Consider the following 17,021-nt stretch of genomic DNA (forward strand, 5'->3'; position numbering starts at 1 on the left):
ATATATATATATATATATATGTATATAACAATCTCTTCCCAAAGGTTATCAAAAGACTTACTTAAGTAATGCAAGAAGAGAACGTCCATACACCCTCTCCAAGCTTACCTAAATAATCCTTAAGACTACCTAAGTTTAGATCATGTCTACTTATTCAATTTACTTTCCCTATCTAGAGTCATTCTTAAGACTTCCCTAGGTAAGACATGAAGTGATCATTTCTATGCCCCCTTCATACCTTAACTAAGCAACCCTTAAACTACTCTAGGTAAGTACTTAGTCATTAACATGCTTTCTAATTTAAGCCATTATCTTCATTAGTTTACTTAAAAGACATTCATCACATAAGGATAATCAAGTAATGGTCTTGGAGAAGACCTAGGGCACTCCACACTAATATCTTCAAAGCCTAGTCGTGCAATGTCTAGATAGCGTCACATTTCACTACCTAAACTTTATAGTACTTATCCGACACTAGCATGTATCCCACATGATAAGAATAGACAATAACCGACATAAACCATTGTAGCTATGCATGGATACAAAGTCAACCCTACTCCGATAAAGGGTGTTCTACTTGTCAATGGTAGAACTAGGACACAACCCATGTAGGCACATGGTTAAGGAATATCAAGGGTTCCTTTGTACTCTAGCCTCATACTTAACTAGATCTACTACCCAAGCATACTCACTCGGTGCTAGCCTTTGTTCTTATAAATTAGTTCATTAAAGGAGTACAGTTTCATATCTAGTTCACAACCCAGTCACATTACGTCTTACCAAAGTGGTCCCCTAGGGTTGCCTTAGAATGGTTAAGAGGATAGCTCAATGACTTTCCTAAGGATGATTTCATGCCGTTCTAGCCAATCAACCTTAAGTCCACCATTCACACAAGAAGGATACCATTACGGCTTTCGACTTCAAGGATATCATAACCTTCCAACTAGGTTGAAGGTTCCACATGAAGGACCTTCTCAACAATGTTCAAGGTCACATGTCAATCACAGATACAAGACTAAGAAGCTTTAGCATACTAAGTCAAGAACTCATATTCACATTGTACATGTATCAAGTAAGGTACACAAGTCTAACAAAATGAGACACACACATACTTCACATATAACATATCATTCTAGAAGCAAATAGGCATAACCAATATCATCTATAGGCCATCCTACTCGCTACCATAATATCATCAATATAAGTCATCACAAGTATCATATAATCTATCAAGAAACATCATACTTCAACATCAAGTAATCGACATAATGACTACACTATAGTTAACTAAAGATACACATCATCAACTAGAAGAACTAATGCTTTGTCTCCACATAAACACATAAGTCATCTTGACATTCATACTATTCACATAATCAATTTATAACATGATAAAGTCATAATACTTGAAGTAATGTCGACGGGGCCATATCATTCACAATACATAAAGTAATGTCGACTAGGCCACATTAGTCACAAGTACAGCACATAAGCACCACCACCATAAGTGGACCATACCAAACATCATTACTATATAAAGCCTATACTACACAATATAGAGAAAGTTAGGTCAACATACCATAGATCCCACCTCACAACTTCAATCCATAGCCAATTCATCCAACACAATATATGAAGGTTCTTGCCAATGGACATGATCATCAATTCAACCCAACAATCACAATACATAATGAATAAGGGATAATACAACATGAATTTATGAAATTAGGGCAGCCAACTAATAATTATAGCATGATTCTATCATAATTCAATAGCCTAATCAAACTACACAATAATTCAATAGCATTAAGACATAATTAATTCATCCATAAAGTAGTCAAATCTAGGGTTATATGGATTACATGGGTTCACAGAGTTTTTGAGTTAAACTCATCTAATTAACAATAATTCAATCAATATCCAATTATTCAAAACCTTTAATGCAAGAACCCATGGATAGATTACAAAAATAGAGAATTTATCTTTTTGATTATTTTTTAAATCATTGAAATTGACTCCTTGAATGGAAGGGAATCCAAGGATGAAGAACCATAACTTAATTGTGATAAAAATATAAAAACTTGGAAAATTAGCCTTCTTCCCTGGAGCTTCAGAACTTCATCAATTGAGGTTTTTGGAGAGAAGAGATGGAGAGGTTTTGTTTTTGACTTGAGAGTTATTATTTGAATGATGAATTGGGGTTTAAAAAGGTCTAATAACCGCCTATAATTAGTCCCCAAAAGACCCCTGAATTTATAGGACCCTTTAACCTAGTCAAACTCATCTTAAATTTCTGGAATTATCGTCAGGAAAAAAGTCCGTGACACGGAGATGCTCCCGCATCATTTTTGAAAATAAAATTCCAACAGATGGAGTCAGCCTTGTCTCCCCGATACGGAGAAACTTTTGTCTCTCCATCCTAATCCGCGACGCGGATTAGTTTCCATCATGAACAAATCATGCTGCCTTGGGCAGCTTGCCAGCCCAAGGCTTGGGTCCTCCTTATGGACCCCTCAGTCGGTCCTTGGGGAGTTTTGTCTGAAATTTTCCATCTCAAATACTCTCGTATACATGTTAGGAACCTCTCACATCAATTTTAACTCAAAAAAACACATAAAATATGCCAAGCACACTAAGACACACAAGCACGTTTCAAGGCAAAACTTTTGAACGTCTTGGATGTTCTTGGTCGTTTGACCTTCAAACTTCACCAAACTCTAGACGCTGCCTAATAACCTCATTATGAAGAATTTTAGGACTTTAAAACCTTATGAGACAAGTGTTAGGCTCTAGTTTTACCTAAGTCATTTTAGAGGTGTTACATTGCTACTCAATACGAAAATTCCACCATGAAAGAGGGAGAAACTATTCATGAGATTCATATCCATAACCAATGAGATTCGATGTCCGGGTGAACCTATTCATCCGAGTAAACAAGTTAGGAAAATTCCTTGTTCTTCCCAAATCTTGAGAGAGTAAGGTTGATGCTATCAAAGAGGCTAGGGACCTGAAAACCCTCACCATGGATGAGCTGATTGGAAATCTCCAAACTCATGAGTTGAACAAGAAACATGACCATTCTAAAAAGGATGGAAAGAAGAGCAAATCTTTATCTCTTAAAGCTTCCCAAATGACATGTCTGAGAATGATGAAGAATGACTTACTTGACATGAAGATTTCAGAAGATTGTGAAGAAGCATACACAATTTGTGAAAAAAAGAACACTAGTCGATCAGCAAATGCAAATGAATTGGGCAACAAATGTGAAAAGTAATACAAAGATTGTGTTAAAACTAGTAGAGACAGAGAAAATAGAAAGGACCATGTCCCTAGTAAAATAAGGAAGGAAGGTAATTGTTGATCAACTGGTGAAGAAGGCTCTTGCTACTTGGGGAAACTCTTCTAGTGACTCGAACGAATCAGAACATGTTGAAGATGAATATATGCTAGTTGTTAAAGATGATGGAGATTTCTTTGACTCTTTATTCGCTCTAATTGTAAAGTTAGAAGACGAGGACACTACGGAGGAGGTAACCCTTCTTAAATGTCTCAAATATATGAAATCAATGAAATAATGATTGTCTTAGAAGTTGAGAATCTCAATCTCAAAAGCAATCTCAAATGGAAAAGGGAAAATTAGTAGTACGGAGTTGAAGCTTGAAGAAAGTCTAAAATAATCTAAATTGAAGTTTGTTGTGTCATTAGAAAGAAATCTTTTGTTGATGCCTGTCCGAGCATTTTCAAATTCAGTTTCATGATCCGGCCTAATTGTAACAATTATACATTCCAACTTTGTTTGAATCTTTTTGTAAAAAATGATCAACACTTTTGGTGTTTCATCCTTGGACCTTAAAAACATGGTCTAGGTGAATCTGAATAATCAACTACAATCACAAATATGTATCTCTTTCCGCCTCTATTTTGAATTTGTAGAGGACTACACATATCCATATGCATCAATTGCAATTGTTTTGTGGTGCTCCCTCATTTCTTTTGTTTAAAAAAAGATCTGGTTTGCTTTCTCTTGACACATGCATCATAAATTTTGTTCAAAAAATTTTAATTTTGCCGATCTGTGAATCAGGTCCCTGACACAAGTTTGTTCATAAGGAAGGCACTTACATGACTATGCCTTCTATGCCAGAGATCAACACTCTCACTTTAAGTACTGAGATATGTGAGAATATCTCCTTGAGAAAATTAAATTCCAAATCAAGTACACACATGTTTTTGACCTTTTTCGTTGTTTATAACACATTTTGAGATGCCAGATTTGTGACAACACATTTGTCAAACAGAAACTTGACTTCATTTTTCCTTATCACAAATTTTAGAAACATTGAGCAGATTATACTTCAATTCATATACATAATAGAAATCTTATATGGAATGTTCCACAATTTTTTCCAATTCAACCAACTCAAAGAATAAATGATTTCTTTCTATTTGTAAAGGACACACCACCACCTTGATGTGCTTCAAGATAGAGGAAGTGATCAGTTTCTCCAAACATATGTTTAAAACACTCACTGTCCATGCACCAACATTGACTGTTTCATCCCTTTTGCAAATGAAAGATCATGTGTTAAACTTAGTAACCCACTTGAGTTGAAGTTCCCAAAAAGCACACATAGACTTAACAAGTGACCTCCTGGCCCAAAGTGGCAATTTTGAATTGTTCGGGTCCTCTTTTCATTTTTCCCATAAACTGTGAAAACTTTGTGAGATTTTCATTTACCTTTTTTAAAGATTCATAATTCTTTTTACAATAATCATTTCAACCACAGTGAGTGCAAATCAAATTATCAGAGACGCCAACATATTTTTTTTGAGGATTATAGGAAGGATTTATCTTTCGACAACCTAGACCTTTTCTATTTTTAAAACTCTGACTTTTCAGATTAGCAGGGATCTTAGAAGAGCTGATCTACTTTAGAGATTTGTTAGATCTTCCTTGACCTGTGTAAGATCCATTTCTAACTGAAGATTTCTTTCTAGTGACACAACAAGCTTCAATTCAGACTGTTTTAGACTTTTTTCAAGCTTCAAGTTCAAACTACTAATTTTTCTTTTTCCATTTGAGATTGCTTTTGAGTTATCTTCGATATTTAGATTCTCGGCTTCTAGGACAATTTTTCTTTCATTGATTTTGGACATTTGAGATATTAAAGCAGTTTTTTCATCTTGGAGAGAGTTATTTATGGTAGTACTCATGAGATTATTTTAAGTATGAAGACTTAATCTCAACCTCTTGATGGAATACGTATTTATATTTATCTAAAATCAAGAAGGGTTACCTCTTCCTTAGTATCCTTGTCTTTGACTTTCCATTAGAGTGAACAAAGAGTCAAAGGCGTCTTCATCATCTTTAAATGAAGATCTTCTTGCTTTATCAAAGACCTGGTTCATTTGCTTTTCTTTGTTTCCCTCAGTTTTAACATAGTCTTTGTATTCTAACTTGTTCATTTGACAGTCTCTAATGAAGTGTCATGGTTTTCCACATTTGTGTCATAAGTCATTAGCATTTGTTGATCTATTGTTGTTCCCCTTTTTCACAAATCCTTTATGCTTCTTCATAATCTTTTGAAATTTTCTTGTCAAGCAAGTCATTGTTTCATCGTCCTAAGACATGTCATTTTGGGGAGCCTTGAGAGCTAAATATTTTTCCTTTCTTTCCATTTTTTTTAGAATGGTTTTGTTGCTTATTCAACTTATAAGTTTTGAGGTTTCAAACAGCTCATCCATGATGAGGGTTTTTAGATCATTGGCCTCTGTGATAGCATTAACCTTTCACTCACAAGATTCGGAAAGAATTTAAAGAACTTTTCTTGACTTGTTTACTCGAATTAACAAGTTTCACCCATGTGTTAAAGATCATTAGTGATGAATGTAAATCTTATGTGCATCTGATGGATAGTTTCTCTTTTCTTCATGGTGAAATTATTAAATTAAGTAGTAAGAATGTCAACTTTTGACTTCTTCACTTAAGTGGTTCTCTAATGAGTTGTTTTCAGGTAGTCCCAAATATTTTTTACTACAAAAAAACTCTAATTGCCAATAAATTTTACTAACAAGTTAAGTTGGTTAGTATTCTACTAATAAATTATCAACATATTTCTAACCGGATAATATTTTAAAACTTAACAATGAAATTCTAACAGTTTATCAACATAAATCTTACTAAGTATTTTAGTTGGTAAATACGGCGGGAAAAAATGGCGCCAATTTTAGCAATCTTCTATCAATGGATTATCAACAGAAATATTACTAACGCACACCTTTTGTTGGTAATATTACCAACGAAGTATATATCAGTTGGTAAATATGACAAAAAATTGTTTATATAATTTATTAACATATTACCAATAAATTTCTAACAAAACATTTACCGACGACAAGATTGTGTTGCTAAATTTACCAACCAAATATAAAAGTGTTGATAAATTAGTAACGAAATGTAATTTATTGGTAAACTTGTCAACCAATACCAAATTAGTTGGAAATTTTGCCGACGAATAAAGATTGTATTTAGTAAATTACTAACATCATTAAAATAGTTGGTAATATACCAAATAATCACTAATCCAATGGTAAAATTTACCAACATATTAATTATTAGTTGGTAATATTAGATATGAATGTTTAGTTGAATAGCTATTACCAACTCTGATAAAATTTAATGGTAAATTATTAATTAATAACTTATATTTTAATAGTTGATAAATTACAAATTGAAGTAAATTTTTGGATAAATTAGCGTCTAATGTTGAGGCTTTCATATTTAATTTGTGTCATTAGGTGTTTTAACTTTTAAATTTTAACCAAAACTTGACTTTGTTGAATATTTTTGTTAAACATGCTCATATTAGAACTCCGTCTGTGTCATTAGCTTCGAAAGATCGTTTGTTATCTACCAGGAAGATTGGTTCAAGTTTTGAGGCTTTTATTTTTGTTTGTGCCGTTATGTGTTTTAAATTTTATGTTTAGGCCAAAATTGACTTTGATCAATATTTTTGTGAACGTGCTCATATGAGAATTTCATTAGCGTAATTAACTCCAAAGGTCATTTTTATCTAGTAGAATGGTTGGTTTGAGTTTAGAGGCTTTCATTTTTACTGTGTGCCATTAGGTGTTTTAACATATTAATTTAAGCAAAAATTTAACTTTGATCAATATATTTGATAACGTACCCGGATAAGATAGTTAGATACGAAAAATCGTTTTTGATGTAATAAGATAGAGGATTCGTATTTTGAGACTTTTTTTTTAGTTTATGTCGTTAGGTATTTTAGCTTTTAAGTTTTGGCCAAAATTTCACTTTAGTCAATATTTTTGGTAATTGTGCTCAAATTGAAATTCTGTCACCGTAGTAGCCATATAAGTTTAGTTTCGATCTTATAGGATGGTTGGTTGGGGATTCGAGACTTATATTCAGTGTGTGTCGTTAAGTGTTTTAACTTTTAACTTTTGGCTAAAATTTGAATTAGGTCAATTTTTTTGGGAAATATGCTGAAATTTGAATTTCGTCAGCGCGGTTAGCTATGGAAGGTCATTTTTCGCTTTATAGGATGGTTGGTTTGGATTTTGAGATTTTCATATTCAGTTTGTACCGTTAGGTGATTTAACTTTTAACTTTTGGCAAAAATTTGATTTTGCTTAGAATTTTTTGTAAATGTACTCTGATGAAAATTCTGTCAGTTCGATTAGCTTCGAAAGGTCATTTTTATATCTAACAAGATGGGTGTTGGTTTTGACACTTCCATTTTCAGTTTGTGTTGTTAGGTTTTTTAACTTTTGGCAAAATTTATACTTGGTCAATATTTTTTATAAACGTGCTCCAATTAAATTTTTTGATATAATGATATGTGTCATATTGAGATTAATTTAACTTGTTATTATAGATTTTGCATTGTTTCATTCAAATATGATTTATAAAATTGATTAATATTTTTGGATTTATATTCGTGTTCTTAGATTTTTAATGCAATAAATTAATAAATATTTTACTCTTGAATAATTGTCAATCAATTACTAAGCTAACATTGAACTTGACTGATATACTACCAATAAACTAACAATCAATTAGTAAATTTATTAGAAAAATAAATAATCATACTAAAGTATTTTAAATTTATTACAAACAAGGGTTGTGGTGTAGTGGTAAGTACTCCTGCATATTTAACCAAGAGGTCTTAAAGTTCGATTCCCGTTGGTACATAATCATCTTTGTTAAGGAGTGGTTTACCACCCAATGTGGAACTTTCCGGTGTGAATCTAGATTTAGTCAGGCTCTAATATGGGTACCGAACACCTGATGAAAAACCAAAAAAAAAATTAAATAAAGTATTTAAAATTTATTGGCAAATTGTCAACACAATTTTTTTGTTGCTAAAATTACTAACCAATTACAAATGTATGAATTGAAAAAGGAAGAAAAAAATTTACCAACTCCTTTTCAATTCGTTAGTAAAGGTACTAACGATATACTAACAAAAAGTTAGTTGGTAAATTTACCAACAGAAATTTTAGAGACATATTTCAAAATTTTGTAACAACAACTTTGGGTGTTTACCAACTGATTTTTGGATGGTAAGTTTACCAACAGATTAAAATCAGTTGGTAATATTTACCGACGAGCTTTTTAGCAACGGATAAATATAAGTTGACATTTGGTTGGTAACTCAATTTGCCAACCGATTTGATCAATTTACCAACGAATTTTTTTGTTAGTAATTGAGGTTACTTTTGTAGTGTTTGGTCGTCTCACAAACTTAAATTCTATTGTATTCATCAGCCAAATTTCACATACCAACAGATTTTTGGCTCTGTATGTAGCTCTTTTCAATCATTTTCCTGTCAGCCTAATCATATTTTCTCTTGGTCTTAGGAACCACCTGAGTTAGATCAAGAAAGGTGTACCATAGTTCACTATCTTCAGCCATGATATAGTCGTGTATTCTAGTCTTTCAGGTCTCGATTTCTGTGTGGCATAAACTCACTAATCAGTTGGTGGGACAATAGATGGTGTTTGAAATAACCATTGTTTATTCCTGTAATAGTTTCCATTGAAACAAGGGAGACGGGTAGAGGATTGTTCTTCTTCCAAACTAAGTGGAGCCACTATTTTTCAGAATCCTCTTTTAATGTAAGTCAGATAGAGAATTACTTCTATGATACTAATTGATAGTATAGACAAGTCCACCACGTGATACGGGACTAGGTCGTTACACTAAAGTGCCGTAAAGGAAACTAAAATGCAAAGTTTAGATAATAAGGAGTTTTACGGGAAATCACATTGTTCAAGGAGGAAAACCACGACATATTCAACATAATTTTCCAATTGTCTTCACTATCTTCATGCAACAAGTGAATACATACTCCAATTAAACATGTAAGGATTAAAATTTTAGTCCTACAAACTGTAACACCCCCAGAATGAGCAAAGGTACCTCTATTGCTCACTATATCAACTATGTCTAGTTAATATAGACTTCAATCACAGCCTACACAGTCAACTCTTACTATGCTCATTGTTTGATGGAATAATAATAAAACATGACTCATTTCTTTATAAGTTAGAAACGTATCTTACAAGTTGAATTACACAAGACACACACCTTTAAGTTGATTACAATGGACTCAGTTTATAGCTCTATATATCAGGTCCCTTGAAGGCTTGTGTTCTCCAAAGACAAAAGAACATTTTCTTCAATGTATTCAATTGTCTTAACTAGGTTGTTTCATATCAATGAGGATATATTATCCTTTGTACAAAACAGCCTAGTGTCTTCCCAATGGTTGAGGACATTGTCCTCTTTTCCCGTGCTCACCAACCGTGGCAATCTTGACAGCTTTACAGTTGTTCTCCATCTCATCAGAGATGCATGTTTGACTCATGGGACCAAGTTTCGTGGTTTGTGAGGATCATTAAACTACCAGAGTTACAAGCATTATACTCTCTCTAGTTTATATAAAGTGAATTGTTGCAAAAAATTTCATAGTCCAAAAGAAATAAATTGTTCATGGTTCAATATAATTATTGATCCCCACCCTCCTCCCCCCAAAATTTACCCTTCATTTGATGAGGTGCTTAACTAATTTACATTTTTTAGGAGACTAGTTTGAGAATAATCAAAAGGAAAATTATGGAAACTAGTATTTTTTTATATCCTAAAATATTTTTCTCAAGGAGTGTGTAATACCCATAACAATTCACTTAATATGGATAGAGGGAGTAATATTTTTACATTGGAGCATATATGCTAAATTGCTAATTAAAAGAACCTGTTGTGTTATCATTCCTGAAAGTTATTTGTTGAGCTCTCGAACATGTATGTTGTAGGAAATTAAATCATGGATGGCACATTAATGTGTTAATTTGCTGAACAATGTTTTTGTCTTATATATATATTGTGACTACTATAGATAAACAATGCGGGGACAAACATCAGGAAGCCCACCATCGACTACACTGGTGAAGAATATGCACATTTATTTGGTACAAACTTTGAATCTGGATACCATATTTGTCAACTTGCTCATCCTCTTCTGAAAGCATCTGAAGTTGGATCTATTGTATTCATCTCTTCTGTTGCTGGTTTGGTTCACTTGTCTACTAGTTCTATTTATGCAGCAACAAAAGGTTATCTTCATTATTACTAGCAATCGCACACGTGCACGCTCCCTTTTTAATTCTTCTACATATGAATAACTGGATTACAAAGGAGTTAGTGAGATTTTTTTTCTTTCTTTTTTGTTGATTAACTTCAGGGGCAATGAATCAACTTACCCGAGATTTGGCTTGTGAGTGGGCAAAAGACAACATTCGTGTTAACGGTGTTGCCCCGTGGTATATAAAGACATCTTCTGTGGAATACGTAATATTCTTGCATCCTGCTTAATTATCAATTGGAGGTCGCACTGAAATATATTTGATAGAGTGTATTAAGAAAAATAATGCATGTATTAGCTGTTGAGATTATATTGATGGTTTGTATCGTTTTGCAGGTGATAAAAAATAAAACATTGTTGGATGGAATAAAAAGTAGAACTCCGCTAATGCGCCCTGGAGAAGCACAAGAAGTGTCATCCCTGGTTGCTTACCTCTGTCTTCCTGGGGCATCATACATCACTGGGCAAGTTATAGCAGTTGATGGAGGATTTACCGTCAATGGATTCAATTTCACGAGCTATTGATATATATTGGCTTACTAAGGCGGATGTAGCATGAGTTCGATTAAGCTCATCAATTTTGACACAATATAATGCAAAAAACTCATTACAATTTCAACAAAAAGTACTACTTTATTTTATGCTAACAAGTACAGAATGGGTGGTCGCTAAAACTCATCAAATTCAAATCTTAAACATGTCTATAGACTTTTTCTCCTCTATGGATGGTATCTCTTTTATGTGCAGATACTCATCTTCTTAGTGATCAAATGGATGTCATCATAAATAAGACCATTATTAGTATCTTCCTCATCTATTATACTTATAAGCTCAAAAGATTAAGTCAGGCCCCAAAGTACTGGGCTAAATTTGGGCCTACTGCTGACACGTCATCCCAGCCTTTCTCCAGCCCTTCGGTAAATGTTTTTGGTAAAATTCAAGCTTCAAATCAGGTTAGAATTGGAGAATTGCTCCTAAACTCTTATTGTTTCTCAAATCCAACGTGATTATATGAGAATTTTGATACATCTTTAAAAAACACAATTTATGCTAAAGATCCCCAATCCAAGTTAACGTCCATTTTTAAAGAATGAAACTAGAATCAAGAACTACTCAAGAATCTTGTAGATACAATATGATTTAATGAACGATTTCATGAATGAATTAGATTATGGCGTGAGGACAAACAAGTTCAATATTGTGAAAAGTCTTACATATTTGTAAAGAAAAATGTTTTTGGCGAAAATCAAGAATTCTTGAAGGACGCTTGAAAATCTAGTTTTTCTTTTCTTGAAAGTCTTATCAATGGATCTCTAGATGTTAGTAATGCATAGGGATTTAATACATCACTAGCATGATTAAGATCTAATTATCCCTCATAATTCTTTTTGCATTTTTCCATCATGATCGTGAAGGATATTTTTAAAAATAAATGTTTTTATACAAATGCATATTTTTAATACACTTAGCCGAACAATGCATAAGAAACAAACTATGTATAATCAATGCAAGTATAACTAATATCAAATATTACTAATGAAAGCATTACTATACACTTTAATTAGCATTATTTTTATACATTTTGCCAACAACTCGCTTGATAGAATGTATAAAAACAACGGTAAATAGAGTGTATAGTAATGTTTGCATCAATGATATACATAATTTATCCTTATGCATTGTTTGGTATATTAAAAATAACATGCATTGTATTAAAATATTTATATGTACAAAAATATCCTTCACAATTATAGCGGAAAAGATGAAAAAAATATTTTGAGAGGTAATTGAGTATTTAACCTTTTTAATACGAGCATTAAATTCTCTTGCATTACTAAAACATGGAAATTCTTGGTATTAATTATATATTTAAGGGAAAAAAAGACAAATATATTCCCTAACTATCGTAAATGATATGAAAGTATCATCCGTCATACTTTTGGGATATTGGTGGTTTTTTCGTTCAAAAACTAGAGCATATATGCTTTTCACTCTAACCGGAGACTAAATAGGGACACAAGTGACACAATCTTATCCGTCAATTCGATATTTAATAAATATCGAGTCGGTGGATAAGATTATGACATGTGTATGTCCGTTAGTATAAATGTATATATGCTCTAATTTTTTGTATCACTATTCCAAAAGTATAACAGATGGTATATGCATACCATTTACGATAGTTTGAGGATATATTTGTCATTTTCCCTATATTCTATTAAGAGATAAGGGTAAAAAAGAAATGCACTTAAGTTATCCCATTTTTTTCAGTTTTCTACTTAAACTATTGAGAGTGTGAGTTTCATATCTAAGCTATCACTTATTAGTTTGAGAAATACACCATCTTTTTTATTAGAGAAAAGACATAAAGTCAACACTGAAGTTGTCCCGAATTTTCAAAAAGACACCTTAACTTTGCAATCGTCCTATTACTCACTAAACAATTTTGAATAGATATAATTATATTATTTTTCATCCACCTGACATAGAGAATTGTGTGCACTCTCTCAAAGAGAGTGAGCAACCTATAATAAATAATATATTTTTATTTTTTATAAGTACTCTATTATGAAATATATTTTCTTATTTTTCTTGTTGTATTAACTTTTTTTCTTTTTCTTTTTTCTTTCTCTTTCTTCTTCAAAAATTCATTCTCATCTCCATCCATTAAAGTTTCTTACTTTCAATGTCATCATTCTTCCACAACTTTACCTTCTTTTTTATTACTATTAAATTTACTCTCTTTAATTTTAAAATTTCATCTAAATATTTTCTTAAATATCGAACAATTAGATGAATCCATTAGATTTCAAGATGATTAGAAAGTATCATATAGTTTTTTTTATTCAATTTCAATTAAATTCTTTCAATTTTTAGGAATTAATTGATTCTTTTAAAATTATCATTTCTAATTTTGAATTTATATGAAAATGAGTAGTTTATGATACCTTCAAAATTTTCTTAGAAAAATAATTAATTTTGCTATCAATAATTCAATAAAGTCTAAAAAATAATATGAATTCTATAAAGAATTTAATCGGAAGAAGAAAAAGAAAATAAAAAAATGGGAGTAGGGCTCAAGTTGACTTGGGGTGTAGGAGGTGAAGAAAAAACGATAATGGAGGAATGAATAACTTGAAAGTGGGAGGTGAAAAATAAAGTGAAATTTAAGATAAATCAAAATTAAAAATCAAAAAGTAAGAGAGAGAGAAATAAAGTTAAAAAAAAAGATAAAGGAAAAACTCAAGATAAAAAAATACATTTTAAATTAAATTAACATGTGTCATATAATGATTGGTGTGTAAACACACTTGCTTCTTAAAACTTGGAGTTGATCGAAAAAATGGTATAATAATATATGATCAAAATTGTTTAGTGGATTAATAGAACAGTTGCAAAGTTAAGGTGTCTTTTTGCAAACTCGAGACAACATCAGGGGTGACTTTATGTCTTTTCTCTTTTTATTACAATGTCATCATGGTGCGTGTAATATATTCTCTTTTATTTTAAAAAATTGTACATCACACTCCACATAAACAAACATCCACCTCGTCAAAAATTAAATAAATTATTAATATTAATTAAAATTGAAAATTAAAGAATTACTATTTCCCAAAAAAAATGTAAAATGTTTTTCTATCCTACTCCGCTCTTTCTCACCATACCCTCCTTCCCCATCCCAATTTTTTAGTTTTTTTTTTTAAAAAAAAAACCTTTTATCAATTTTTTTACTAAATCTCCGCCTCCGCTGCCCCCGCCCCCTTCCAATTCCTTGAAATAGTATATATATACTTGCTGCAAAACTTTTTTTAACATAAAATTTATTTCTATTATATTCGATAAGCAATTTAAAAAAAAAATCTTAAAAATATACGTACACATATAATATAAAATTTTAAAAAAAAATAGAAGCGCGAGGGGAGGAAGCAGTGAGATTTGAATTTTTAAAAAATATTTTATAAGAGAATTTTAAAAAATAAAAGGATGGGTGTGGGGGGGGGGAGATGGTCCAATGGGCTGAGAAAGATACTTTTGTTATGAAACTATATGAAATTAGAAGAAGAAGAAAGTAGGGATAAAGAGAAAAGATTTCTTATTCATAGTACATTCAGGATTCATAGATCATTCACAAATCTTCTGAAGGAAAACCCTTTATTTATAGGGAAAACCTTACTTGGTCCCCAAGTAGGATTTCTATCCATATCCTACAAGGACTCCACATAATTAGACATTCACTATAATACAAATTGTTTATAACACTCCCCCTTGAATGTCGGTAGATTATGTGCCTCGTTAAAACCTTACTAGATAAAACCCAGTAGGAAAAAATCTAGTGAAGGAAAAAGAGTACACATATCCTATAATACGCATTATGGATGCCTCATTAAAAACCTTACAAGGAAAACCCAGTGGGACAAAACCTTGTGAGGAAAAAAGAGTACATCGCTATTAACTCCCCCTAATGACAACATCAATTCAGAGACTAGAATCTTCGTTTTCCAAGCTTGTGCACCATCTTCTTGAAAGTTGTAGTTGATAGAGATTTGGTGAATAAATCAACAATAATGTTACTTGAACCTACCTCTTGCATGTTGATATCACCATCCTTGGGAGCTCATGAGTAGAAAAACCTTGACGAAATATGTTTTCTTCTATCTACTTTTATGAATCTTTCCTTCAAGATCAAAGATTTCTGCAAGTTCCTTACTTTAACTTCTTTAAGCAAATAATCTATTGCCTTTTGAAAACTCTTCAAGAGTTTCAATTCTAGTTATCAACTTGCATAACAATATTTGTATATGCTTCATGCATTTTGAATCGATTTAATCCTTATAAAGATTATAAACAAGTTCTCCAAAAACTTGCACATACTTTAGATTTTGAATCCTTCATGTCTTTTCATATTAATTTTGTCAAGTGATAACATTCAATATTAAATGTATGATATATTCTAGTGACTAGATTGCAAGTCAAATAAGCTTTACGCTCACCAAGATGCATCATTCCACTTTTCAATTGATAATTATTTCTATACAAGTATGCTTTAATAGATGTAGAATTCATATCCTCATAATCTTTTACAATATTGCGCGCTATTGTATTAAAGATATCGTCAACGATATATCATTTTGTATCGATTCACAATACGACAAAACTTATTGAGATCTCATCACTTCATTATTTTTAGGTAGCTACCCCTCTCATGAGGTTTCATAAAGTGTTATGTCGTAGGCTCTCCAAGAGCACATTGTCTCCTTATTATGATCATTTTGATTCTTTGATCCTCCCCCTTTTTCAAGGATTATTTTATTTAGAATTGATTAGTCTATCATGCTTCATGTATGTCATAGACTTTATCCTTAAGGGACATTCAATAGGAGTATTTACAACTTTTGTGTTGCTTCTAATCTCCCCCTTATGTTAGACAACCTAACATATATCTCAATCTTTTGGAGAATCTATCTTTGTGCATCATAGTATATTCATTAATCATATATTGCACATCAAAATTATCAGATGAAAACTATTTGGTCCCTGACCATAAACCAATTAACAGAAAAATTGATCATAACTTATTGGTTTGATTCATACAATTATGTTTGTATGTAATATCATATTTCAGATCAACATATGAAACTTTATTTTCATAAGCAATGATTCACTATATGAGACATTTAATGTCACATCATCTTATATATTTATCAATATTATCAAGATGAATTATCTTGATTTCATATTCTGAAAGTTGTGCTTTTAGCTCAATTATCTTGCACAAACAATTTTGCGAATGTCAAACTGCAAGTTGACAACAAACGCACATGTGATTATCTTATTGATGCATCTTTTTATCATATCACATGATAGGTAAACGGGCCCATATTCACCTTTTATACTTTTCAGAATTTAAGGATTTAGTCCCAACTTTAGTTGATCCAATCAACTTTATCACGAGAACAAGCAACGTAAAAAACTGTTGAAGAATCTTCTAGTTTTTCAATGTATGTCAATTACTCAGTATGCACATCTTTGGGATGACCAAATTATTCATGCCAACTAATAAAATTATTAGTACTTGTAAACTCCAAGTTTACTACGTCATGTGCCTTTTGCTTTAGTAAATTTCTGATTTACTATTATATGAGTAAATTTCAATTTTATTACTCTAAGAGTAATTTTTTAGATTTATTTCTTTTCAATTACTTTACCCTTTAGGTGAGTCGTGATTCCATCATTGAATGAACTAATCTGAAGAAAATTGTGCATGTAACATGTTATTTGTGCCAACATTTTTGCAAACATCAAGTTGCGAGATAATAATAGACACACATGAGACCATATAGAAGAAACAT

General features: G+C 31.7%; 1 protein-coding gene across 1 annotated transcript in view; it reads left to right on the plus strand.

The window, feature by feature from the left end:
- LOC107012924 (tropinone reductase homolog At5g06060-like) overlaps positions 1-11,284 on the plus strand; it is a 22,219-nt gene extending 10,935 nt beyond the window's left edge. Inside the window, exons 3-5 of the mRNA XM_015212898.2 lie at positions 10,426-10,642; positions 10,771-10,877; positions 11,008-11,284. Coding sequence (XP_015068384.1) covers positions 10,426-10,642; positions 10,771-10,877; positions 11,008-11,196 — 513 coding nt within the window. The 3' untranslated portion in view covers positions 11,197-11,284. The remainder of the gene's footprint in view (positions 1-10,425; positions 10,643-10,770; positions 10,878-11,007) is intronic.
- The last annotated feature ends 5,737 nt before the right edge of the window (positions 11,285-17,021 follow it).

This window comes from Solanum pennellii, chromosome 3 (genome assembly GCF_001406875.1).
Source record: "Solanum pennellii chromosome 3, SPENNV200".
NCBI classification, from domain to species: Eukaryota; Viridiplantae; Streptophyta; class Magnoliopsida; order Solanales; family Solanaceae; genus Solanum; species Solanum pennellii.